This window comes from Erythrolamprus reginae, chromosome 3 (genome assembly GCF_031021105.1).
Source record: "Erythrolamprus reginae isolate rEryReg1 chromosome 3, rEryReg1.hap1, whole genome shotgun sequence".
Taxonomy (NCBI): Eukaryota; Metazoa; Chordata; class Lepidosauria; order Squamata; family Dipsadidae; genus Erythrolamprus; species Erythrolamprus reginae.
In genome coordinates, this window is record NC_091952.1 from 224,617,416 (window position 1) to 224,645,297 (window position 27,882).

Consider the following 27,882-nt stretch of genomic DNA (forward strand, 5'->3'; position numbering starts at 1 on the left):
GTAATCAAAACTTTACTAACACAAGGCAAATATACAACATACAAGCACTTAAAGCTATTTTGGTCTGTCTGCAGCATTCTTTTATAATAATGTGCAGATAACTAATTTCAGCATGCATAATTCTACAATTCTCAATTCTAATACTAAATTACTAATAAAAGTACTAATTTTTTTCATTTATATTCTATGTGACTGATTTTTTTTACTTTCTAATTGGCACATCTTATCTTTCTTGCTGGAAGCAAAATAACCATCTGTCTGAAGTAGTGTAGGTTTTCTGCCTAAGCAGGGGCTTGGACTAGAAGACCTCCAATGTCCCTTCCAACTCTTGTTATTATTATTATTACATACATACACACATACATACACAGAAAAACACATCACACACACAAAATACTATACATATGTATTAAAATGTTTGTTGATTTCAATACTTACTGGCAAGTGCATTGAGCAATATGAATTTCAGACACTAACTGAAGGGAGCAGAAACATTCATTTTTAATAATCATCTTTATTAGTATATTTTAAAAGGTACATGATAAACCTGAGCTACTGGTTTTGTACATTTAACATTATACAATGACAACTTCCATGTACAGTTAGGTTTTTTTTTGTGCTCCAAATCCTCAGCCAAGCATCACTTTGTCCTTTATCAGGGTTTTATATATATATAATCCTAGAAAATCCATTTTAATCTACTTTTTTGATTTCCATTGTCTAAGGACTACTATAATCTAAAACTCAGTGTATTCCCTCCAATTTTGTTTTTTAAAAAACCATATTCTGTAAAACTTCAAAGTTGGTCAGTGCAGTAACTGGTCCCAATATTCTATTTGTGAACACGTCATGAAAAAAAAATTCTATCATTTAGCATGATTCGTTTCTAATACTGTACCAACCAGTTACACATTGATGGAATGATCAGAATAACTTCTTTGCTCTATTTAATTTCTTATTAGCTGAGTTAAGCTATAAATATGTCCCTTTATACTGACTGGAAAGTTATTCTCCCATTAAGGAAAATAAATGACCAATCTAAACAAATTAAGAGATAGTCCAACACCACTCTAAAATCATCTAAATGTATAAAACAAGTCATATCAAATGCTTCCCTTATTTAGACCCTGTAAAGGAACTCATACAAATAACCATAGGGAAGTTCCAGAAATCCAATCATGGGTTTGGATGTTTTAAAAAAAATACAAGAATTAAAAAATAATAATATTCAAGTTGAATTGAAATGAACTTTTTTCTTTAGCTAGCCTACTAAAATACCGTATCCTCAAACTGGAAATCTGAAAGGATAGTATATCCCTAAGAAAAACTTTGAAAATGATGCACACTCTTTAAGGTCACGCTGATCTTAGGTGAAAGTTAAACTAAGCATTTCAAGCAAAATTTTATTGCTTAACATTCTAAAGCAAGTTGCTTTGACAGTTTTAAAAGTGTACATACAAATATGAAGCACTTGTAGAAACACCTATAAATATTTCTTGCTTTTACATATTCATCCCCAAATGGCACAAGCACATTTAATACTGAAAAAAAATACTATAAATTGAAATAGAATTCAGCAGTTCTTTTAAGACAGATGTACAATTGTGTAAACAAAGCTTTAGTATTCAGAGTTTGGGAATCTAGCAGCAAAACAAACTATTTGCATATAATGTAGTGCAATGAACATTTGTTCTTAAAAGGATCCCCAGCCTTAAAACTTTAGTAACAAAACAGAAACATTTAATAGGAAAACTGTTTAAATTACTTGGCTCCTATAACCATCAGATTCTCTAAAAGCTCCATTTTCCAATAACATACTATTAGAAGTCTATGCAAAACTGTGTTCTGGATAACTGACTTTTACAGCTCCCCAATAGCAGGCTCGAACCAAGCAGACTAAGCCAAAGAGGTAAGCAACAGCCCATGAAACATAAGTGGCATGAAATGTTCTAGCAAAATCCTGGGTACCAACCTTTGAAAAGAAACACAAGGGGGAAAATGTAGTTAATGTACAGTACTAAGTCTTGGAATAAGTCTCAGTCAAGGTCTGAGATTAAAAAAGCCTGACTTCTAACAGTTTCTGATAACAATTATATAGGTAGTCCTTGACTTATATCCATTTGTTTACTGCCCTTTCAATGTTACAGTGGTCCTCACCAGGCAAGGTTCCTCATCTCTGGCACTACTGGTACACTCCTGGAGACCAGCCTGTGGGTGTGCGCACATTGGCACGAGATTCAGATTCTGCGCATGCGACAGAAACGAAATCTCATGAGGACACGTGTGTGAGATTTCACCAATCTTTGGTAAAATCTCATGCGTGCAAGTGTCCTCATGCAAGATTTCGCTTTTGGTGCATGTGCAGAAGCTGAATCTTGTGCCAATAAGTATGTACATGCATTGGGGATGCGTAGATGCGTGTGCATCTCCATTTCTGCTACCACACTTTAGTGTGGCCCATACTGGGTGCAACCCACTACTGGTTCTCACACTTAGCATCATTGCAGCGTCCCCATGACCATGTGATCAGACCATGTGATACTTTGCAAACAATATGCATTTATGATGGTTGTAATATCCCCCGGTCATGTGATCACCGTCTGACAAGCAGCGTCAATGGGGGAAGCCAGATTCACTTAACCATGTGATTCACTTAATGACCCTCATGATTCACATAACAGCCATGGCAAAAAGATCATAAAACTAGGAATAATTCACTTAACAACTGCTTTGCTTAGCAACAGAAATTCTGTTCCCACTTGTGTCATAAACCAGGGATTATCTATCTGCTGCTTTGCTTGAACTGATATGAAAAGATGGAATAATTTAATGTTTTAAAACATCTGTATACAACATGTACAGTGGTACCAGTTCTTAAGTAGAAAAGTTTGTAAGAAGAAGCAATTTTTCCCATAAGAATCAATGTAAAAGCAAATAATGTGTGCAATTGGGGAAACCACAGGGAGGGTAGAGGCCCTATTTCCTCTCAAGAGATTCCTAGAGAGGCCCCATAGAGGCTTCTCCCCGCCTTTTCCGGCCTTGTTTCCTCCCAGGAGATTCCTATAGAGGCCCCACGGTGGCTTCTCCCTGCCTTTTCCAGTTACAGTTTCCATGGCTCGGGTTTGTAAGTGGAAAATGGTTCTTGAGAAGAGGCAAAAAAATCTTGAACACCCGGTTCATATCTAGAAAAGTTTGTAAGTAGAGGCGTTCTTAGGTAGAGGTACCACTGTAGTTCTATTACAAATACTGCATCAAATACTGAAAAACCTCAGAAGGGCCACCTCTATAGGATCAGCCAGTCTTACTAAGGTTTCTTAATTGCTGGATATAAACATATCTCTCAGTAAGAATGTAGAGAAATTTTCTGTCAGATGCGTCAAAGAAATACCTGCTTTCATTTTTTAAAAAATTTAGAGTTTTCTAAGATGAAATTGTCACTCTTATCACCACCACCCTTCTTCATTGTTTTCCAAAGAAACTTTGCTGATCTTGTATCTCTCAAGATATTATATGAAGAAATTGAATATTAATTTAGAATAGGACTTTATCGTTCGTATGCTTCACCATTTATAATAACGTATTTTTTTCTTAATAGATTTTTTTAACCTTATGCTAATATATACTACATACTATAATAGTATAGTTTAGTCATCTATAATTATCTATCATGGATGCTGACTCGGGGATTTATTCCCAAGTGCACAGTCTTATAAACAAAGAGTTAATAAAAACTATTTCTCCCAAACAGTTATGAAATTGACAGAATTTATAAACCCATGCAGTGTGTGTGTGTACATACATACTTGAGAATAGCTAATCTTTCTCCTCAAGACCAAAAACTAGAAAAGCCAAAAACCATATTCTTCTTTACATCTTTTTCTAGCAGAAATTAGAAAGGACAAATACTGTGGTCTTGTACATGCAAAATAAAGAATAAATTGTCTAACTTACAAAGTGTTTTGTGAAAATGTCTTTCCTCACAAATGACAATTTAATATTTATATTAAAAAAATTTCTCTGCTAAAAAGCAAAGCAAAGCTCTTCTGGACAATGTGGAAGGTACTACATGTAATTTCTGATAGAAGATTGTTTTGTGCAAATTTGTCTTGTGGTATCTGGGCTATGTGGGGAACATAAGCCATCCTTGTATGAAGGCTGCATCCTTCTCTATTTGGCAGCTGAAGACACCATCAGGCCCATTAAAAATCTAGTTATTATTATTATTTATTAGATTTGTATGCCGCCCTTCTCCGAAAAGTTGGAAGACAGCCAATAAGACACAGTTCAATTTCTATTTCCTATACAAGTAATTTCACATTTATGGAACTATTGACTGACCTGATTATACAACTTTTTTGTGGCTCTCATTAAACAAATCAGCACAGTCATTAAAGAAAAACTCCACAGTCCTAAAGAAAACCAGTGGTTCAGATATGGTTTTGCCAAAAAGCAACCAGTCATAAATTGAGGATTACTTGTCATCTGGGCTATAAATTCTAATTTATAATCTGCAGGCAAAATCTTGTATTTTCACATTTTCTCGATTTTTAGATGGCAGCACTGATTTGTAAACTTGATAAGACACTAGTTGAAGATATACCATTTGTCTGATTCAGTATTATAAATCAACACTAATGCTACTTACAGTTAATCCAACACCAATGAAGATAAATATCATTCCAATTGTAATATATGCACAGCACCGTCTTCGTGGGAGCGCACATCCAACAGAAGAACTGAAAACACAGAGTATTCCATAGCCGGAATTAAACACAATTGATACAATGATTTTGAAGGTTCACTAAAGAACGTACAAGATAATACTGCAGTTTAAACTCTTTGGAGGTCAAAGTCAGATCATGTTCTGGCAGTAGCGTGAGAAATATTTCTTTTCATAATTCTAATTGTTTGTTTATTTACAGACATCCAAAAATATTTGCAGGAACAGTAAGATATCATGTGATTATCCAAAAGTTCTAAGGCTGATTTCAACAAAAAAGACATGTGGCCAACTTGTGATTAGATTTCCCCCCTTAAATCTTGGTGGAATGTCGTTAAACTGATTTACTTAGGCAGTTTTACTTCAATAACAAATGTTCTACTTTAAAACAGAAGCGAAAGCATTACTTGGCCACTGTTAATTGAGACCTTTAATCTGTTCCCTAAGGGTTTCCACCGCTGAAAAAGAAAGAATAAATGCTATTTCTATCACAAGGTAGTTTTAACTTCTTTAGAAGCTGCTATATTTTACACTTTCAGTTTTTATAGATAAATTTTGCTTTGTTACCATTAAAATTCAGATAATGGATATGATACAAGCATTTTTATTGAGTGTTAAAACCTGGTTTGTATTATTTTTCTCAACTTTATATTCTGATTCTAAATACTGTATAACAAAGGCAGTAAGATTTTCATTCTAAACTGTATATGGCAGCAAGTATTTATATAATTCAGATTTGAACTATTTCATTCAAAGCTCACATGAAGAGTAGCCTCAACCAAATCTATTGGCTAGAGTGCAATTCTACATAGTAAATCATGGGCTTTAAACTTTTTAAAAAAGTGAAAATCCGGTCTATTATAAATTATACATACATCACTCACTTAATTTTACCATAAGGTCTGTGTCTGTATATACAATTAGGTAGATAAACTAGCAGGAGAAAAACTAAATTATTTTTACCATTTGATTTGCAAATAATTACTGTATACAAAACATTTACAATCAAGAAAATTTACAAGATTTTGACTTGAAATGACAATGTAAACACTGCAAATGTTATTCTTAATGTTATTCTTTTTAAAGATAACATGCATCTATTGAAAACTAATATTTGGAATAAAACTGCATCCATAAAAACTAGGATTTATAGATGTATTTGTAGGAACTTACATTTTTTTGCAATGTGGGCACTTTGCCAACGTGTTAAATCTCAGTTCCATCCACTGCAATAAAAAAACTAGGTTGAAAAAATGCCAGCAAGAAAAATACTTATTTTGCTTCACATTAAATGTCATGGGTATCACAGCAAAATAGTTTACTTCTCACGAATTTAATTCCTTATTTTCTTTTGTCACTGCAATGCTCTGTTACAGGTAATAGCCCCATACTTTGTGGTTTGGGATTTCTATGTAAAATAATTTCCCGTGACTTACAGAGCTCTGTATGTTATTCAACAATTGTAGTACTTTTCAGTATTAATAATTGCAATATCATAAATATTCCATGATTATCATGCCACCTTGATTGCATCAGCGGAATCCCACCCGGCCGCTCTGTTCAGGGTAACCCGCTCCCTTCTTAACCAGGGGGGAGTTGGGGAGCCCTTGCAGAGTAGTGCCGAGGATTTTAACACATTTTTCGCTGATAAAATTGCTCGGATTCGAGCGGACCTCGACTCCCAATTGTAAAACAGAGTCAACTGACAACGAGTCAGTCGAGGTGACTGGGGCTAAACGTCTTTGTCCATCTGTCTGGGAGAGGTTTGACTTGGTGACACCTAAGGAAGTGGACAAGGCCATTGGAGCTGTGTGTTCCGCCACCTGTCTACTGGATCCGTGTCCCTCTTGGTTGGTTTCGGCCAGTCGAGAGGTGACGCGGAGCTGGGTCCGGGAGATTGTCAACGCCTCTTTGGGGAGTGGGTCCTTTCCGGCTCCTTATAAGGAGGCACTTGTGCGCCCCCTCCTTAAGAAGCCTTCCCTGGACCCAGACATACTCAATAACTACCGTCCAGTCTCCAACCTTCCCTTTATGGGGAAGGTTGTTGAGAAGGTGGTGGCACTTCAGCTCCAGCGGTCCTTGGAAGAAGCCGATTATCTAGGTCCTCAGCAGTCTGGATTCAGGCCCGGCTACAGCACGGAAACTGCTTTGGTCGCGTTGATGGATGATCTCTGGCGGGCCCAGGACAGGGGCTTGTCCTCTGTCCTGGTGCTTCTTGACCTCTCAGCGGCTTTCGATACCATCGACCATGGTATCCTTCTGCACCGACTAGAGGGGTTGGGAGTGGGAGGCACTGTTCTTCAGTGGTTCTCCTCATACCTCTCTGGTCGGTCGCAGTCGGTGTTAGTAGGGGATCAGAGGTCGACCTCTAGGTCTCTCCCTTGTGGGGTGCCTCAGGGGTCGGTCCTCTCCCCCCTGCTATTTAATATCTACATGAAACCGCTAGGTGAGATCATCCAAGGGCATGGGGTGAGGTATCATCAATACGCCGATGATACCCAGTTATACATCTCCACCCCATGTCCAGCCAACGAAGCAGTGGAAGTGATGGGCCGGTGCCTGGAGGATGTTAGGGACTGGATGAGTGTCAACAAGCTCAAACTCAACCCAGACAAGACGGAGTGGCTGTGGATCTTACTTCCCTTTCCCAAGGACAACTCCATCTGTCCATCCATTACCCTGGGGGGAGAATCACTGGCCCCCTCAGAGAAGGTTCGCAACTTGGGCGTCCTCCTCGATCCACAGCTGACATTAGAGAAACATCTTTCAGCTGTGGCGAGGGGGACGTTTGCCCAGGTTCGCCTTGTGCACCAGTTGCGACCCTACTTGGACCGGGAGTCACTGCTCACAGTCACTCATGCCCTCATCACCTCGAGGCTTGACTACTGTAACGCTCTCTACATGGGGCTACCTTTGAAAAATGTTCGGAAACTTCAGATCGTGCAGAATGCAGCTGCGAGAGCAATCATGGGCTTTCCCAAATATGCCCATGTTACACCAACACTCCGCAGTCTGCATTGGTTGCCGATCAGTTTCCGGTCACAATTCAAAGTGTTGGTTATGACCTATAAAGCCCTTCATTGCACCGGACCAGATTACCTCAGGGACCGCCTTCTGCTGCATGAATCCCAGCGACCAGTTAGGTCCCACAGAGTGGATCTTCTCCGGGTCCCGTCAACTAAGCAATGTCACCTGGCGAGACCCAGGGGAAGAGCCTTCTCTGTGGTGACCCCAGCCCTCTGGAACCAACTCCCCCCAGAGATTAGAACTGCCCCCACCCTCCTTGCCTTTCGTAAACAACTTAAAACCCACCTCTGCCGCCAGGCATGGGGGAATTGAGATCCTCTTTCCCCCTAGGCCTTTACAATTCTATGCATGGTATGTATGTATGTATGTATGTTTGGTTTTTATATTAATTGATTTTTAATCATCAATACCAAATTACTATTGTACACTGTTTTATTGTCGCTGTTAGCCGCCCCGAGTCTCTGGAGAGGGGCGGCATACAAATCCAATAAATAAATAAATAAATAAATAAATTATGATTTTACCTACATATAATTATAATGATAGATACAAGAGAGAGAGACAGAGAGAGATTATTGAAGTCCATAGAAATTATTTTTTTAAATATATTTTTTATTTCTAACTATAATTTTTTTTATTTTTTTAAATAAATTTTTTAATTAATTTTAAACAAATTCATATTACACACAACATAAAACAGTGCATAGTGAAATGTGCCCCCCATCCAGACACACACACATTCCCCACCACCAAATCTGGGGTATTCTTGTATAGTCCACTTGACCCAAGAGCAATATATCTATTTACATATTATAGAGTGATTCCAATTTCTTTCTTGTAGCTTGGTCTTGGATTCTGCTCGTCATATATCGTCTTACCTTGTCCCACCATCCCATCAGTTGTCCCAACTCAGTTTCATTTTCCGAATTTATCCTTTTATCCATAATTTCAAATTGAATATGGTCCACCATGTACCTATACCAATTTTGCATTGTCCATTTTGTCGCATCCTTCCAACCAAAGACTATTACTGCCTGAGCGCTTTCTATTGCTGCTTTTTTTATTTCTCTAAATTCTCCCATCGCATTGCTTTTAACTAGTACCACCATTTCCTTAGTGATTGTCCATTGTATATTTAGCATTCTATTTAGCATTCTTTCACTTTTTGCCAAAATTCCTGCACTATCGGGCATTCCGAGAACATATGCATAAACACTCCTTTATCTTGACACCCATGCCAACAATTCCCCCTGACATTCTGCTGAAAGTGTGCGAGTTGAACGGGAGTAAAAAACCACTTATGTAATATTTTCCTTCTCATTTCCCTGATTCTTGTATTTTTAATTTTCCTTATATTTTCTACTATATTTTCCATCTCTTGTACCTCTACTTGTATCTCATTTTGCCACCATTTAGTCAATCCTTCAATCGTGTCCCCGTCTGACTGCACTAGCAATTTATATATATTGGTTGCTTGCGCCTTTATACCCTAACTATAAATAGACATCCACAAAATCATGGCATGATTAAGAAAACTATCCTTTTATTCAAACAGTCAGCTAACAGCACTGTTTCATCTAGTTGTCTCATATTACAATTAAGTAAACCCTTTGTTCACTATGAGCTAGTTTTACCAAAAAGCTGAAGCAAATGCAAAACCAGAAGTAAAATGCAATCATGTGACAACGGGATACTGTAAGTAGCTGGTTGCTGAGCACCCAAAGCGAAGTCACATGAGTACAAGGGGTGGGCATCAGAGCTTTGAATCCAGGTTGGAAGTATCCCTCACAACTTTGAACAGTTGCTAAGCAAACAGTTGTAAGATGAGGACTACCTGTTCATCATCATGGAGATTCAGGTTTCAGGTTTAGTCCCAGGTGTCTGCACAAAGTACATATTCTACTAATTAGCAATAATTTATTTCGTATCACAGAATTATTACTTTAATTTCTTAGAACAAAATAACTTTTAATGGTTTGCCGTAAAGCAGGATTGTCAAACTTGATTTCATTGAGGGCTGCATCAGAGCTGTTTAGCCTTGGGGGACTGGAGTGGACATGGCCAGGATGGGCTGGCCAGCTTGATGTCACTCGTGTTGGGGTGCTTGTGACGGCCTGAGCACTTTGCCAGAGAAAATGGGCTCTCGAGCTCCATTTCGCTGGCGGAGGCACTGCAGGCAAGTCCTTCACTGTCTTCAGGGCGGCCCCAAGGGACAGATTTAAGCAACCCATGGACTGGATCCCACCCCTGTGCCTTGAGTTTGACACCCCTGCCCTAAAGCTTACATTTTATGCTTGTGAATGAACTTGCTATGATAAATGAACTAGGACAAAAGATTAAAAAACCTAAGGCGAGTTTGAAAATTCTACCCAATGAATTAATTTGATCTTCTTGTTTCATCGTGATTGTACTTACTAGAAATGTATTTCCACAGTGTCCACAAACTACTCTGGTGCCTTCTGGCTGAGCAGGAATTGCAGGCTGCGCTGGCTGCTCCTCTGGAATTAGCATTACTGGACCGAGATTAATGATGCGTCTACTGTCAGAAGTAAAGATGTCATACCATTTAAGGAAAAAAGAGAGAAAAAGACAGTCTCATCATCTGGTATCCTTTCTACAAAGAAAACTCATTGGCTCAATTATGTTTGCCAATTGCAGTACCAAACACAAAGACAATTAGTTACACTGGTATCAATCCCTGTAAAATAATCAAAGTTTTGACATGTAAGCTCATCTTCAAATGAATAGAAAATGCCATAAAATTAAAAATCGTGCACATATTGAAACAGGTAAATTAGGAACAGTTCATTCAATTCTGTAAAGTCTGGAACATCTAGCACAATGCAGCGATCCTAATTAAACCATCTCAGACAGTTGCTACTTACCTTCAGCTTGAACACATCCGGAAAGCTGTCATAGTAATTATTTCCTTTGTCAAACGGCCTGAGTTACTGAAAATTGAAACTTTATTTATATAACCTGGTTGCACTGCCTTGAAGTAGCCAAAAAGCCAAAAGTAACTACGAAGAGTGCATTACTCTGGTCCATGGTTTGTTGAAATAACTGGTTAAAATAGTAATTCTGTACTCTTTCTAGTAACCAGGGCAGTTAACAGCCAACTTCAAATACAATTCCTTGAGAACTGATTAATGAGAAGTCTGGTTTTAGAAGTTAACAGAAGTTAAATGATTGAACAGAAGAACTTAAAAGTACCATCTTCTAGATTCTAGAAATTTTCTATTTGGAGCTGAATACTATTCAAAAACCAAGGGTACTTTATTCAGATCCAAACTACTCCCAGCCCAAGGCCCAACTCATGGTGATCTTAGTATACTACTTCAGAAAAATTATTATAAATTTTGAACTGATTGCATGTACTGCATTTTCTGAAAGTAAGACCAATATCCGGACTGCATTTATATTTATTCACTGGAAAGTAAATGTTTCAGTAATGTTGCTTTAGTTAAGATTGAGGGCATGGGAACCTGCACAATACCGTGTCCTGTTTTCTAAAACAGCTAATTTCATAATTGTTATTCGTAGGATTCTTGATTGATTAGTTTTGCTGCAAATAATGTATAGGACCATTAGAAAATGATAATGAAACAATGGTAAGAGAGTGATCTCTATTGGTTTGGTATCAGTTATAAGAAAGTATTTTATTAATTAAATGCTGGCACCATGTTTGCCCATACATGGGTGTGCGCGCTTGTGCACTCCATGCATTCCACTTTACAAGCCTCTTCTACAGATTAAAGATAGTTAAATTGAATTTAGTGATCAATCTTCTTGATTAATCCACCTATCTCTGGATCAGTGAAACTGAAGGTGGATTAAATTTTTGGGCAAAGGGGATTAAAGCAAATATAAAGGGTTTCATCATTTAGAACTATGCATAGGAGAGAACAGCTTCAAAAATATTACAGAAGATAATTGAGTCCACCTGTGTTTGGGTGGGGTTCAAGTAATTAAGGTTGCTGTTAAATTGGCAGCATGCCGGCCTCGCAGCGTGGAAGATTATCTGATCGTATTGGTTTGGATCGTGGCTTGCTGTTTCTGGATTGTGCTCAGGACTTTGTTTGGATTCCCGGACTTTGGAATATAAAGACATTATGAGACTTTATCACGTCTGAACAACAGTAGCTGTGACGAACCTCAGAGTTACTGGTTTATTGCTTGGATTTATTGCTGGACTCCATTATCTGTCTGTATTCAAGAGTGCCTTGTTTGTATAAGAAATCCCTTTAAATCTTAAAAGGGAGTTTTGCTTCTTTTTTGTTTGGATAAAGAACATTTAATTGCATTCTCTCTCTGTGTGTGTGTTTGTGTGTGTGTGTGTGTGTGTGTGTGTGTGTCTGCTTGGCTAAATTTCCCTTTAATCAAAGGCGTGTGGCATACGCCGGCTGAACACATATACATATATAGAGTATGTATATATATACATACTAAGTACAAGAGTCAATCTTAACACCAATAATTATACTGTAATCTTCTGTAATCTACAGAATTATGAATTTTCTATAAAGGCATGAATACCTTCCATTAGAGATTATGTACATTCTTCTCATAATTAAAGAAAGTGGATGTGCACAAAAAATTGTCATCTTTCCCCCTTATTTCCTAATCTCCTATTCCTCCTCTTATTAATCTATATTTGGTAATGGCACAAAAATATTTATCTTTATATAATGTTTGACTTGCATAGACTAATGTCACAGTTCATATGAAATGAAATGATGAAAACAACCAAAATTGTATTCAGAACACAGATTAATTTTTTTTGTGGCTCTTACCAATTGGGTCTTGGACATCCTATTCTCCGTGATGTATCCTTACAGATAAGCAGACAGTTACATGGACATCTAACATACTTTTTCCCTGAAGGAGGGTTTTTGATTGGCTACACACAAAAAAAAGAAAAAGAAATCACATGCATGTTGATTCTCCAAAAAAAAAGAAAAGAAAAGAAAAAGAACTTACAATGATTAAAACAGAGCAACAGAAATGATTCAACTTCAGTTAAAAGTGTTATAGCACAACATACTTTCCTTTTAATTTAATATCGTATCAATTACTGGTACTATGTTTAAAATACAAGTTACATATAAAAGTGGTCAGTGGCTATTAGTGTATGTATTTAATAAAATGTCTTTCATAATACTATATTCTCCTCTATCCTCCTTTTTTTAAACATATACCTTATCTTATCTTTCATATGTGTGATGTAATAATATCTTAGAACAATGTAATATAGTATAATAAACAAAATATTCACTGCAACCAAAAATCTAGGAAGATTCAAACATATGTTAGATATTAACTTTCTAATAATTTAAATTATTTTCTAATGCAATAATATAAGTCTTATTTGATAATTAGCAGAATGGTATAAATGTTTTAATACAATTATGATGAGAAAAAGAAAACACTTGAGAGGACAAAACAATTATTCTCCTAAAACAAGTGTGAACAAACTGTGTGGATATATAGATACACACAGAGAGAGACTCAAAGGTTAACTAGTTATTTAGACTAGCTAACTTAGACCATAGCAAATAAACACTGGGTTACAACAGGGTTACTTGCATTATTATTGGCCATACTATTTGCCATTTCTGAAATGACTAACAATTTTAATTCTCATGTAGACTAAAGCTAATTATCACTTCTATTCTTGAATCATTCTGAAAACATTCTCTCTTAGGAACAATCTATTCCCCAACCATTATTTTTGATTTCTTCCCCCCTGTTCCCCCAAATTCATGTAGTATCCTCCCAAATGAAGAAAATCCCCCTTTTCCCTCAGCTAAATTCATCTATGCTAGGTAGAAGACTAATAAAAGCAACACATCCTTTTCTGCCCCTACCTTCTCGCAAGGACCTGGTGAGCCGATTGTTCCTAGCATCTGAGGAGCCTCCTATCATAACTCCCTACCATACCATAATTAAAACTCCTTGTTCTCTCCGAAAATGGAACTGAAAAACAGATGTAACTCAAGATCTTATCAGATACTGAACCACAAACATAAGAGGATCAGGGAGAAATGATGAAAACTCTACTTTGTATATATATTGAGACTGAAAGATGCCAATGCAATGCAATGTTGTAATATTCCACATATATCGGAAATTGGTACTACTTTTATGGTGCAAAAATGCTAGATTTTTCAGACCAGTCTTATAAGCATAGTTTCTATGAAATCAACCGAAAGCCAAACTTTGGTTTATACATCACTTAAAAGAACTCTCTCACACGCACAAAATCACTAATCACTGAAATACACCTTACATCAGCTGTTATCACAAAGAAGAGTAAGATCAAAAGCCAATCCTATTATTCCAAATCCAAACAGTACTGAAGCTACTGTTTCCTACTAAAAATATAACTATGGCTGTCCTCACACAATTGTATGTAAATGAAACAAAATGTTAAAAAGTTATTGATATTTATGTAGTTACTTACAAAACACATCTTTAATTATATTAAAGTACCGTAACCAAAATATCTTTACAATCCCCAAGGCAAGTCATAACTTTTGAGCACCTCTAATGTTTGGAAATTGAAGGTTGAAAAATTCAACATGCCCCAAATTGCATTCTTGACTACCATAAAGAGGTCCACTAGAGCATGTTATAGAGTGAAAAACTTGTAAATCCATTTACCGTAGCTTCGTTGCAATCTGCGCACTTGACCACATGTTGGTGAAGCTTCCCTTCCAAATGGATTACTGACTGGCACACACGGCAATTTATTATAGGAATAGCAGTGGTATCTGGGCTAGCAATGGCAGTATAAGGTGGCGGGAGTTCTGCTACAGAAAGAAAAGACATATTTGCAGCAAAGCATCTAAAAGTCTTTTACACAATGAATACAGAACTAATAGCTCATGTGCCCTTGCAGTTAATTCAACTGTCTTTTCATTCATTTGTTTAGTCGACGGGACCCGGAGAAGGCCAACTCTGTGGGACCTTAACGGCCGCTGGGATTCGTGCGGCAGAAGACGGTCTCGGAGGTATTCTGGTCCGATGCCATGTAGGGCTTTATAGGTCATTACCAACACTTTGAATTGTGACCAGAAACTGATCGGCAGCCAATGCAGGCCACGGAGTGTTGGAGAAATGTGGGCGAACCTAGGTAAGCCCACAATAGCTCTCGCTTTTATGAAAAGTTACCATTTGTCAAAAAAACATTCAGTACCTGATGATACCTCTAATAAAATAAACTCCAGGCAATTCCAGCCCTTATTAAGAGATATCAAAATTAGAAAAACAGTTCATCATACCAGTTTTGCAACTCTGAAGTAACATTTGTCTAAATCTGGGTTTAGGCCTGAAATTAATATCCTACATCAAAATTACTTGTAGCCATAGTTTGTATCCAGGACAAAATGATTGTAATGAAAAATATATTATTTCATCTATTAGTAGAGAACACTGTTCAACAAGCAAACAAATTAGCTGGTGTTATACAGACAACGACTAACTTGGCTTGTTTCCTTTTAGCCTTGGATTTCAGAAGATGGCCTATGTCCAAAGAATCCCTTTGAGCTAAATTTCATCCATCAGGTGTATAAAGACAGAATGTAAAAATGACAGGATCTGTGACTCCACTGAGCAAATGATACAATTATGTACTTGCATCATAGCATATGTAGCAAAATCCTAAGTTCTATTATTTGCAAGACAGCCATGATGCTCATGTCAACATCACTCCCTCTCACACACATGTGGGCTTTCCCAATATGGATAGCTTTTGTGTCCGATTCCCAAATGTGCCAAATCAATATCAAGGGTTACTTATCTGCCGACAAGCTAATTTGTCTGAAGAATTAAGTAGAAATCCTGCCTGACTACCAGTAGCAAAGAAAAGGTCATTATTTCCCCCTATCCCAACTAGCAATCATTCTTTTAAACCTCTTAATGTCTTGGGGGTCCCTTAACAGCACTGCTTCGATTAACCCTTAAATGCATTATGAGGGAATTGAAGAGAACTTGAGTGCAGGGAGGAGCAGTCAAATTAGAGAGCAGGTGCTTTGGACAGCTGCAGCCGGCACCCCCCTCAGCAAAAGGAGAGGAAGAGAGGAAATTGGAGCTGCCTGGTTTCCATCTGGAAAAGTGGCAGAATGACTACATTGTTTTTGCCCCTTCTGGGATGCAGGAGGGAGCATCCTGCTCCTTCTGCATCCATCGCCTTTGCCTTAAACGCACTGTGAGATGATGATAATAATAATAATAATAATAATAATAATAATAATAATAATAATAATGTGCAGACTCTGTAAAGAAACAGATGAAACAATCGATCACATACTCAGCTGCTGCAAAAAGATCGCACAGACTGACTACAAGCATAGACATGATGCTGTGGCACAGATGATCCACTGGAAATTTTGCCGGAACTACCATTTCCCAGTGGCAAAGAACTGGTGGGATCATAAGCCTGAAAAAGTAGTTGAAAATGAGCAAGCAAAACTACTGGGGGACTTCAGACTTCAGACTGACCAAATTCTGAAACATAACACACCAGACATCTTGATTGTGGAGAAAAAGAAAGTATGGATCATCGACATTGCAATCCCAGAGGACAGCAGAATTGAGGAGAAGCAGCTAGAGAAATTAGTGAAATACGAAGATCTAAAAATCGAGCTGCAACGACTCTGGCATAAGCCAGTGAAAGTGGTCCCAGTGGTACTTGGCACGCTGGGTGCAGTGCCAAAGGATCTGAGCGGACATTTGAAAACCATCGGAATTGACAGAATCTCCATCTGTCAATTGCAAAAGGCTGCTTTACTGGGATAGGCAAACATAATTCGCCGCTACGTCACTCAGTCTTAGGTGCTTGGGAAGCGCCCGACTGGTGATGAAATACGAAATCCAGCATAGTGATCTCGTTTGCTGTGTTGTATTGACATAATAATAATTTATTTGATTTGTATGCCGCCCCTCTCCGAAGACTCGATAATGTTATGAAGACTTGATAATGTTATCAAGAGCATACAACAGTGATGACAATACCCACGACACTGGTATCCACATCTTGCAAGGTAGATTTCGGATGAACTAACAGCATTCACCAACACTTATTCCCAAAAGCACACCCCACTCTTGCACAATTTGAGGAAGCTGCACAAGAATGAGATATGTGCTTTCAAGCAATCTCCAGCCCCCCCCATCCAGAAGTCATGTGAAATGGCTGTGCTCTCACTTGACCTCTGGAGCACCCAAGAATGGTGTGAGAACCTGACATACTTTGGTAGGGTTTTAGGAGGCCACGGAAGAGCATTCTACAAAGATGCTTTAAGAAAAAAGGCCTCATAAGACTCAAAGCTGTAGGTTCCAGGGGCCTGTCAGTAGAAAGAGAACAACACTTGAACACATGATTGGAGTGTACGTTTTATAAAATAAAGTAATATGTAAACAATTGTTTCTCTCTTGTTTTGGAGAGGGAATCGTGACATGCCAGCAAAATCAACGTAGGCACTTTCTGGATTTTTGGCATGCCAAGCCCAAAAGGTTTGCCATCACAGACCTAATGATTGCTTAAAGCGACTATATTTCACTTCACCCACCAAAATGTAAAATAACTGGCTAGGAAATAGTTTAATCTGCCTCCCATAAGCTTCCTCTTTCAGATTTCTGGAACTCGACAACTGGCAAAAATGGATACTGTTTTAGGGCAGTGTTCTCAACCTTTCTAATGCCACGACCCCTTAATAAAGTTCCTCATGTTGTGGTGACCCCCAACCATAAGTCTAGCGCCAATTTTCCCAACAGAGCTTTAAGCTGATTGGCAGGAAAGTCAGAGGGACACCCCCACTGTAAATGCCTGATTGGTTGAATTGTAAAAATATCTTCCAAGGCGCCAGAATAGAAGCTTTGGTTCCTGATACCATGGGAAATTTGTCTTTTCCCATGATCTTAGGTGACCCCTGGGAAATGGCTGTTTGAATCCCAAAGGGATCCTAAACCCCAGATTGAGAATCACTATTTTAGGGGAACATGTTAAATCCCTAAACTAGATTTATTCCTAAACTAGTTTTATGAATTACATTTAAGAAACCCAAGAATATTTGATCCTGCTGACACACATATCCTATCATGTCTATTTTGCATCATTATTCCAGACATTATGAACTTTCTATCTCCACCCTAAGTCGGGAGTAGCATTAGCTACCACTAAAAGTGGTCCAAAATAATGAATCCATCTCAGAAAAGCAAAGGGATATTTTCATACTGAAATACTGAGCTTCATATTAAAGTTTGCAAGCATGCTAAGTATATGTATGTAGAAGAAAACAAAATAAAAAGTGTAGTTTTATAGGGAAACAAGAAGAGCCTGCCTGGAATTATGAACTGAAAATATTTAGATAAGTCTCTCCAACACACACACACACACACACACACACACACACACACACACACACATCTGATATACAACAGGCTGTTTGCCCTTAAAACCTGCCTTTTTCTCCAGGGATTTGGCTTCAGTGGAGTAGTTTTGGGTTGTTTTTACTGTTGTGTTTCATCACCATTTTGTATTTGAAATTTCATACTATATACAGCATATATGTTTATCTTTTGTTTTTCTGAAGTACACCATTCAGTCACATTGTTTGCCCTATACATCCAGTACAAAAAAATCAATCAATAAAACAAATATACACATATCTATACAATATCTATACTTGGGAATGAATCCAAGTATTACAATGCCTTTCCAGGAATATTTTGACCAAAGAAAGTTAACCCAATAAGCCCAGCCTTTTGCACTTTCAATTGTTGTTAGATACCAGGCTAGACACAGCAATAAATCTCAGTGCTCCAAAAACTTAACCCCTGAAAGTTCAGTAACTAAGTAACAGAAGAAACTTCTTCACAGATTTGACCCTGCTAGATATATTGTTTTACGAGGGTGAAGATTCCTTATCTGAGCTTTGGGGTTGATTTCCAAATGTTTTGTTATTAGGCTAGGTAACATCTTCAGTGGAGTTTTTAAAGATATTATTTAGCCTGGTAACAAAACGTTCGGAAACCAACCCACAAGTTCTGAGAATGAACCTTCCTACATCTGAGCTACAGATATTCGCCATCATTGCATATCGTTTTGTTGCAGATGAGAAAATAGTGGTGTCTACCCAGGAAATCTGCTTAGGTAGGAATCAAGATATTTTCCTCCTACCTTTTCAAGTCTACAGACTATCTCTACTTCTTAACTTCAATGCCTTTAAGATTGTGAATTTCAACTTTGGCTGTCTGTGGGCAATTCTGGGATCCACACATCTTAAAGATGCCAAGGTTGAAAAACAATGGACTATTTGACTGTTTCCTGGTTTGCTTCACCAGGGTCAGCACTTACATAGATTCAATGATGCACCATCTGTATCAGTGATAGCGAACCTATGGTGCGGGTGCCACAGGTGGCACGCGGAGCCATATCTGCTGGCACAATAGCCCTTACTCTAGCTCAGCTCCAACATGCATGTGTGTGCTGGCCAGCTGATTTTGTCACACATAGAGGCTCTGGGACAGCGCCTTTGGCTTCTAAAGAACCTCAGGGGGAATGGGGAAGCCTTTGGAGCCTGGGGAAGGCAAAACACGATCCCACTGGGTCCACCAAAAGTTGGGAAACAGGCCATTTCTGGCCTCCAGAGGGCCTCTGGGTGCGGGGGAAGCTGTTTTCGCCCCTCCCCAGACATTGAATTGTGGGTGTTGATACTCATGCATGTGTGATAGTGCACGCCCACAATCTTTTGGGAAAAAAAGGTTTGCCATCACTGACTTATATGATACCACTACTAGCTGTGGCTATTGTGCTTAGTAAATACAAATACTTCATAGTGAGATTTGTGGATCATTGAATGTGCACGAAAATTATATATCTTTCTACTAAGACATTCATTCACTATCCACATGGCCATAAATGGGTGATGACGGGTGATTTAATATTATTACTGAATGTAAACTCACACATCTTTCAGTTGTATGATGTTCATAAATGTAACTCTGTGTAACTGTAATTAAAACAATTATCTTCCAGGCTTGCGAAAGAGTATCTTGCTGTAGGAGATAGGCTTCAGGTTACTCATAGCTTATGTAGGAGTGCATGTGTGGAAAAATATTTCGTAACTTTCACCTTCCTCAACATTTAAAATTTAAGGGAAGTTTATTGTTTCTTTATACCTTTAAGCAGTGCAGGGCTACCAAAATTTTTACTACCACACTGTGGGCATGGCTTATGCATTTTCTTTCAACATATTTCAGTGCAAATTGGATACTCTGGGGTGGAGCTCCATTTTCGCTGCCCCACTGTGTCCCCCCCCCCTTACAGGCAGTAGCCCATCCCTGCTTTCAAGTCTGTTGAATTAAACTACACTTACAATTAGTGCAGTGATCACAATATCCCATCAAGCTGCTCACGCCCATCCTACCACACATACCCAGCCCTGAGGTCAAACACAACTCTTATGCACCCCTCAATGAATCGAGTATGGCACCCCTTTATTAAGCTATACTCAAACAGCAATGATCTCATTGTGAGCCCTTCCTAGTAGACCAGGCCAACAAACAGGCCCGGTAGGGATTCCAGGAAAGCTCTTTATTGTAGTTAGGTAGAATAGCACAATTTTGAAAGCCTGTCTAAGCTCCCTCTCTATCCCAGCTTATACTAAACAAAATAAAGGGGGAATTATTTAGAGTTTCTTTCTCATTCTTTCTTCTTTTTCAGGGCTATGTAATCTTTTCTGCAAATCCCCCTTAACAACTAGCTCATTCCTGAAGGTCAACCCTACATTCCTTCATACTCAGTCACCAAATCTACTCAGTACTAAGGCTGTGTGAAGTTTCATTTCAAATTTTAATTCAAAGGTGATTTGACTGAATAATTTCTTAAAATTAAAACGAATCAAATATAGCATGACTCAATTAATGAGAAGGATTTCTGCATGTGCATTGTTTCATTGTCCTGAATTTTATCAATCCAGTTTGATGATTTCAGCCAACTTCATTCTTCAGATAAAATCCCTCGTTCAAGCCAAACCAATGATTCACACTGTAATATGCTCAATCCACAAAACCTATTAGTAGGTTCCATTTCTCATGGTACCATACCTGTAGCTATCAGCAGGATCTCTATGTGAACAAAAGAAAGCCTTGAACACCAGCTTTGCCTATTACAAGACAGAAAGCTTTTCCTATTACCAGTAGAATTAATTATATCTACATCATACAAAAAGAGACAATGGGTTGACATTTATTTGTCCATTTCCACACATTTTCATTACTATATTAGCAATCCCATTATTAGTACATACCAAGATAATGCTGCTACAATAAATCAAATGCAAGTTCCAGATAACTAAGAAATAATTACAGTTAAACCATGGCATTATAGTTGCAAGATGTTGTCTTGCAAATGAAGGGTCTGTGGGGCTAGGACCTCCTGCAAGAATCCCTACATTTTATTTTAGCAGATTTAAATTATTGCTTTTAATGAATTGTATTGGTCCTAAAAAAATATCATCTATCCAGGTCCAAGAAATATTCTTCCTCTGAAGCTGGGCCTTCTGGAATGGGGTCCCCCTCCCTCTGATCCAGGTGGCCCCCACTCAGCTATTCTTTAGAACAGAGGTCTTCAAACTTGGCAATTTTCAAACTTGTGGACTTCAACTCCCAAAATTCTCCAGCCAGCTTTAGAAGAACCATGAAGATCTGGCACTTCAGGCTTTTGACAAGGAAGAGTGATACTTCTTGCTAGTAATTTATCTTTATTGTTAATTTGTTATTGGTTCTATTGAAACTTATTTGATGATGTGAGGTATTTGTAGATGTTGAGCGTTGGACAGCGTACAAGATGATTATTATTATGATATTGAGAATTATGCATTTATAGGCCTTGGAAACCAGTTCCAGAAGATATGGATCTAAGTTTTATTGGAAAGAACATATTCTGTGCTCCAGAGGAGGTTTTACATTCCTTAATTCCTCAAGTTCTACCCTGTGCTCAGTTTCTCAAATAATGAACTTTTGCTCTCTAAATATTCCCCGATGGGGATTCATTTTTATGTTATGACAATAAATAAAAAGGTCAGACCAATAATTAATCATTATCAGCCTTTGTTTCTAGAGAGGTCAGGACATTTTGATCCTTCTTGCTGGGGAAACACATGGGCAAAGTCACATGGATTGCAATAAGCAAAGGCTTTTTGTAGTTTGCTACTGTCTTTCTGGGCTGTGGAATACATTAAGCCAAGGGGGGGGGGAAGTTGAAGCAAAACTGGTCACGAAAATCAAAAATGGAGCAACATCAAAGAAGAAGAAAAAGAAATAATCCTCTTAGAGCATTCCAAGATTATGTAGACTTTCCTCAAAAGGCTCATGCGGTTTTATTTTTCTGGTCTCAATTTCCAATTCCAAGAACAGAAGTATGAAAGCTTCCAGGAGTAAGATATGGCTTCAATCTGTTCTTTTCCTCCCTTCCTCCCTTCCTTCCTTCCTTCCTTCCCTTCATTCCTTCCTTCCTTCCTTTTTCTGCTGATCATTCCTGACATCATTAATTATTCTGAAACATGCTCTGCTAAAACGTATTTTACTAATTTGTTGTGTTATAGAATCCCAGAGCGTATGGTGAATTTATGATTTGTTGTATGCAGGGAATCCCTGACTTACAACTATTTGCTCAATGACCAAAGTTATAACAGTATTTGACTGTAAAAAACTTGACTGTAAAAAATATGATTTCAACAATCGAGTTATCGAAGCGTGGAACTCATTGCCGGACTCAATTGTGTCAACCCCTAACCCCCAACATTTCTCCCTTAGACTCTCCACGATTGACCTCTCCAGGTTCCTAAGAGGCCAGTAAGGGGCATACATAAGTGCACTGCTGTGCCTTTCGTCCCCTGTCCAATTGTCTTTCCTTTCTCTCACTTAGCATATATATTTTCTTTCTTTCATATATCCTCTACGTTCACTTTACCCCTATATATATTACTACATGTCTATTTTTCTTCCTATGTATTTGTGTATTGGACAAATGAATAAATAAATAAATAAAGTATTGAAAAAACTTACAACCATTCCAGCATCCTTACAGTCAACTGATCAAAATTTGGGCACTTGGCAACTAGTGTGTGTTTATAATACTTGTAGCATTCTGGCGTCACGTGATCATCCTTCACAAGCTTCCCAGACAGATGCTGGGAAGCAACGTCAATGGGGGAAGATGGATTCCTTTAACGACTGCCTGATTGACTTAACAACCATCTTGCTTAACAATGGAAATTCTGATCCCAACCATAGTTGTAAATCAAGGACAACAATGAACCTGCAATTCATTCAGCTGCTCATAATTTACAACTATATGGGGCAATAATATATAAGCAATATGGAGAAACCCACTTAAGAGCAAGACATCAAATTCATGCTAGTCTCACCTTTTCTATAAAGGGGCACAGACTAGAGGAGGGAATAGGTGTGAGTATACTGTACTAGTCCTTTATACCCTTCTATTCCTTATCACTTTGACACACGACCACCAAGTATGATCAATTACTACACGCAAGGGTCTCCAAACTTGGCCACTTTAAGACTTGTGGACTTCAACTCCCAGAATTCCCCAGCCAGAATAGCTGGTTGGAGAATTCTGGGAGTTGAAGTCCACAGCTCTTAAAGTTTCCAAGTTTGAAGACCTCTGGGGTTATGGAATGTCCATGGGGTATAGTTAAAAAATTAAAGATGAAAATCACAACACTGTGATACTTGTAAAAAAACAATAACTAAGGAACTTTTAATTGCCTCATCATGACCACTATTTTTTTTTTAAATCACCTCCTCAGAGCCCCACTGATAGGGTGTGAGGCACCAGAAATTATATAGCCTTATAAATCAAATGTTAATAAAGATGATAACCAATTAATATAATATCTCAGGCAGGCAGTGGGTTTTTTATTTATTTATTCGATTTTTATGCCGCTCTTCTCCTTAGACTCAGGGCGGCTTACAACATGTTAGCAATAGCACTTTTTAACAGAGCCAGCCTATTGCCCCCACAATCCGGGTGGATTTTACCCACCTCGGAAGGATGGAAGGCTGAGTCAACCTTGAGCCAGTGATGAGATTTGAACCGCTGACCTTCAGATCTACAGTCAGCTTCAGTGGCCTGGTGATGAGATTTGAACCGCTGACCTTCAGATCTACAGTCAGCTTCAGTGGCCTGCAGTACAGCACTCTACCTGCTGAGCCACCCCAACTATAATTCCTTCCAGCTTTGCTGGCTGAGGAATTCTGGGAGTTGGAGTCCACAAGTCTTAATGTGGCCGAGTTTGGAGACCCATAGACTACAGTAACAGCACCAGCAGAGGATAATCCTGGAAGACAGGAAACAGAACTCCTTTGTATTCTAAGGAGTTTTAGAGGCATATGTGGAGTTTTATCCTTGGGGAACCCAGAAACCCCCACCTAGCTGAGCATTGGTGAGAGCCTCAGCGGTGCAGTGGTTAGAGTGCAACATTGCAAGCTACTTCTGCTGATCACTGGCTGCCAACAGTTTGGCAGGTCGAATCTCAATAGGCTCAAGGTTGATTCATCCTTCCAAGATCGGTAAAATGAGGACCCAGATTGTTGGGTGCAATACGCTTACACTCTGTAAATTGCGTACAGAGGGCTGTAAAGCAATGTGAAGTGGCATATAAATCTAAATGCTATTGCTTTGCAATAATACTGAAACAGCCTGGTTTAGAAAGATCACTGTAAATACCACCCCCCTTAAAGGCAAGGACCCTACCGTGTAAGGCTGTTAAACACCCTCTTAAACTTCTACAGCAGTGGTTCTCAACCTGGGGATTGAGACCCCTTTGGAGGTCGAATGACCATTTCACAGGGATCGCCTAAGGCCATAGAGAAAGACAAATTTCCCCTGGTGTTAAGAATTAAAGATCCTTGGAACATATTTTTACAATCTGTTGAGAGAATTGGTGCTAGACTTATGGCTGGGGGTCACCACAACATGAGGAAACGTATTAAGGGGTCACGGCATTAGAAAGATTGAGAACCATTGTTCTACAGTCTCCTACCCCCTGAATTCAGCATATTTTATTTTATTTTTGTCTGTCTGTCTGTCTGTCTGTCTGTCTGTCTGTCTGTCTGTCTGTCTGTCTGTCTGTCTGTCTATCTATCTATCTATCTATCTATCTATCTATCTATCTATCTATCTATCTATCTATCTGATTTATATGCTGCCCCCTCTGGAGATTCGGGGTGGCTTACAACATATGAAAGAATAAATACAGCAGGCTAAATCCAATTAATTAAAACTAAATAAACTGCTCTAAAATCCTAATTATGTCAAAAATCAATCATACCCATTCAAACAACAACTACACTATACATAAGATTCATTCACCAGGGGCTAAGGTCTAATTGCCCCAAGCCTGGCGGCATAAGTGAGTCTTAAGACTCTTGCGGAAGGCGAGGAGGGTGGGGGCAGTGCAAATCTCCGGGGGGGGGGGGCTGGGGGAGCTGATTCCAGAAAGCCAAGGCCCCACAGAGAAGGTTCTTCCCTTAAGCCCTGTGAGGCGACATTGTTTAGTTCAGGGATAGGCAAAGTTGGCTCTTCTATGACATGTGGACTTCAACTCCCAGAATTCCTGAGCTAACATAAGGAGCTCTGGAATTCTGGGAGTTGAAGTCCACAAGTCATAAAAGAGCCAACTTTGCCTATCCACAGTCTAGTTGACAGGACCTGGAAAAGGCTGATTCTGTGGGACCTAACCAGTGACTGGGACTGGCACAATGATTTTTTTTTTTAATTTATTCTTATTTATTTATTAATCAATCAAAACGTGTACAAGGTAATGGGTATGGTGTAAACATAAACCAAAGCAAAGTAGGTATATTCTGTTTCTTTACAGCTTGGATGGCAAAGCAACACCCCCACCCCAACACTCTTCTGTAGTGCTTGGCCAGAAGCCGGGTGGGATTCCACATTGAGGGGTGGGGAGAAAGCGGAGGTGCGCGTGCATTATTTACGCACACCTACGCCAATTCTTCACCGGCCCCTGCGTATCTGCCTTCGTTTTCTTCAAGAGAAGCCCCTGATTCAGCAGAATTGGGCGGGAGGGGGTGTAAGGAAAGAAAGGGGGGGAAAGGCGGTAAGCCAGGGAAATGGGAAGGCGGCTCAAGCCTTTGCCTCAAGGACACCGGAGTCCTGGACGCAGGGAAAGACGTCCCCGCCCCCTTTCAAGCCCAATGCCGCCCCCTCCCCGCATCTCCTCAGCTCCGACCCCCAATTCTTCTCCCCCCCCCCGCCATCGACAAAAGCAGGCAGGGAGACTGTGGAGATGAGGGAGGGGGTCGAAGAGAGACGCACGCGCACCCCTCCCGCCCCACTCCTAAAATTCACTCCCCAGCTGGCCTCAAGCCGCCCCAAACTGGGAAATAACACGAAACACCCCCCCCCCCCCGAGTTGGTTCGTCTCCTCCCCCATCCCAACAATCCCCGGCCCGCCCAATTATCCCCCTCATCCCACATGAAGCGCGTCCATTAATTCCCCCCTCAGCCCGTCCACCACACCGTTCTTTTTCTACCCCCCCCCCCGAACTTGGCAAAGATGCCGGGAAGGGGAGTTTGGTGCCAACGTGCCTTGGCAAGGCAGGAGGGGAAAAAAAAAACCGCAGGCTTCGCTTTACCTCTCGGGCTGCCGTCCGGGAAATACGGCGGGGCCGTCGGAGTCACACTGCCCGAGCCGGGCGCTGACAGCAGCGGGGACCGTTCGTCCACCCCGTCAGCAGCCATGAAGTCTCGCACTGAGCCCGGGGAGGGAGGGGAGCGAAGGGAAGAAGAGGCCGGGCTGCCTTTTCGGCCCCGCTGCGCCAGTGTGCGCGTCGGCAGGCGGCAGAGAGCGCGGGGTGGGGGAGGAGGGGAGGCGCCGGGCGGAGCGCTGTCCAAAGGGGGAGGACTGGGGAAAAAGGCCTGCTCGCCTGCCCGCCTGCTTGGAAGGTAGAAGTTAATCAATGAAAAAGGGGAGGGGGAGGGGGTTCCGAGGAGGAAACGCTCCTGCCGCGCTTCAATGGCTCGAAGTTGGGAGGGAGGGTGGAGGAGGAGGATGCCGTGCGCACTTTAGAGAAATATGGCCATGGCCCCAGTGCCTGCCCGGATCTTCCGACTAAGGCTCCAGCACGCATTTGCTGGCTTGCTCTTAATCAGGAAACACCTTTTCATGCTTGGTTGCCTAATCAGCCAGAATAGAATAGAATAAAGAATAAGAATAGCATAGAATGGAATGGAACAGAAGGGAACAGCACATCATAGCATAGAGTAGAATAGCATAGAACAGAATAGGATAGGAATAGGAATATAATATGAATTGAAATTGAAAGAATGGAATAGGATGGGATGGGATGAGATAGGATAGGAAAGGATAGAAAGAATAGGAAGAATAGAATAGAATAAGGAATATGAATAGGAAGAATAGAATAGAATAGCAGAGGATAGGATAGCATAGGACAGGATAGGAATAGGAATGGAATTGGAAGGATAGGATAGAGTAGAATAGAATACAATTCTTTATTAAGCCAAGTGTGATTGGACACACAAGGAATTTGTCATTGGTGCGTATGCTCTCAGTGTACATAACAGGAAAGAAACATTTGCCAAGAATCATGAGGTACAACACATAATGATTGTCATAGGGTTTAAATAAGCAACCAGGAAACAATATGAATATAAATCGTAAGGATACAAGCAACAGGTTACAGTCATAAGAGGGAGTAAATGGATGATAGGGACGATGAGAAGACTAATAGTAATAATAACGCGCAGCCTTACTGAATAGTTTGAAAGTGGTGAGGGGATTATGTGTTTAGCAGAGTGAAAGGTCTCTGAACCAGGGATGAAATGCTCCCAGTTTGCTCATACCAGTGGGAGACCCGGTCACGAAGGGAGTGCCCAGCTACCCAGACGCCGCCATTTGGATTCTTTTACCCTCTGCATGGGCAAAGCATTCTGTTCATGCACAGATGAAAAAAGAACCCAAATGGTGGTATCCAGGTGGATGTGTGGAGCCTCGTGCTCCCTTGGCGACCGACTCTCCGAGGACTGACAGGCATGAGCAAAACGGGAGCATTTCACCACTGTTCTG

General features: G+C 39.7%; 1 protein-coding gene across 1 annotated transcript; it reads right to left on the bottom strand.

Moving 5' to 3' along the window:
* Positions 1-498: 498 nt before the first annotated feature.
* On the bottom strand, positions 499-26,709 carry PIP4P2 (phosphatidylinositol-4,5-bisphosphate 4-phosphatase 2). Its single transcript, XM_070749212.1, has 7 exons — positions 26,432-26,709; positions 14,411-14,559; positions 12,541-12,647; positions 10,163-10,286; positions 5,894-5,946; positions 4,646-4,736; positions 499-1,972 (listed from the first exon to the last, which is right to left on the bottom strand). The coding sequence occupies exons 1-7, from the start codon at positions 26,535-26,537 to the stop codon at positions 1,829-1,831; spliced, it is 774 nt and encodes a 257-aa protein (XP_070605313.1). The 5' UTR covers positions 26,538-26,709; the 3' UTR covers positions 499-1,828.
* Between the last annotated feature and the right edge of the window lie 1,173 nt (positions 26,710-27,882).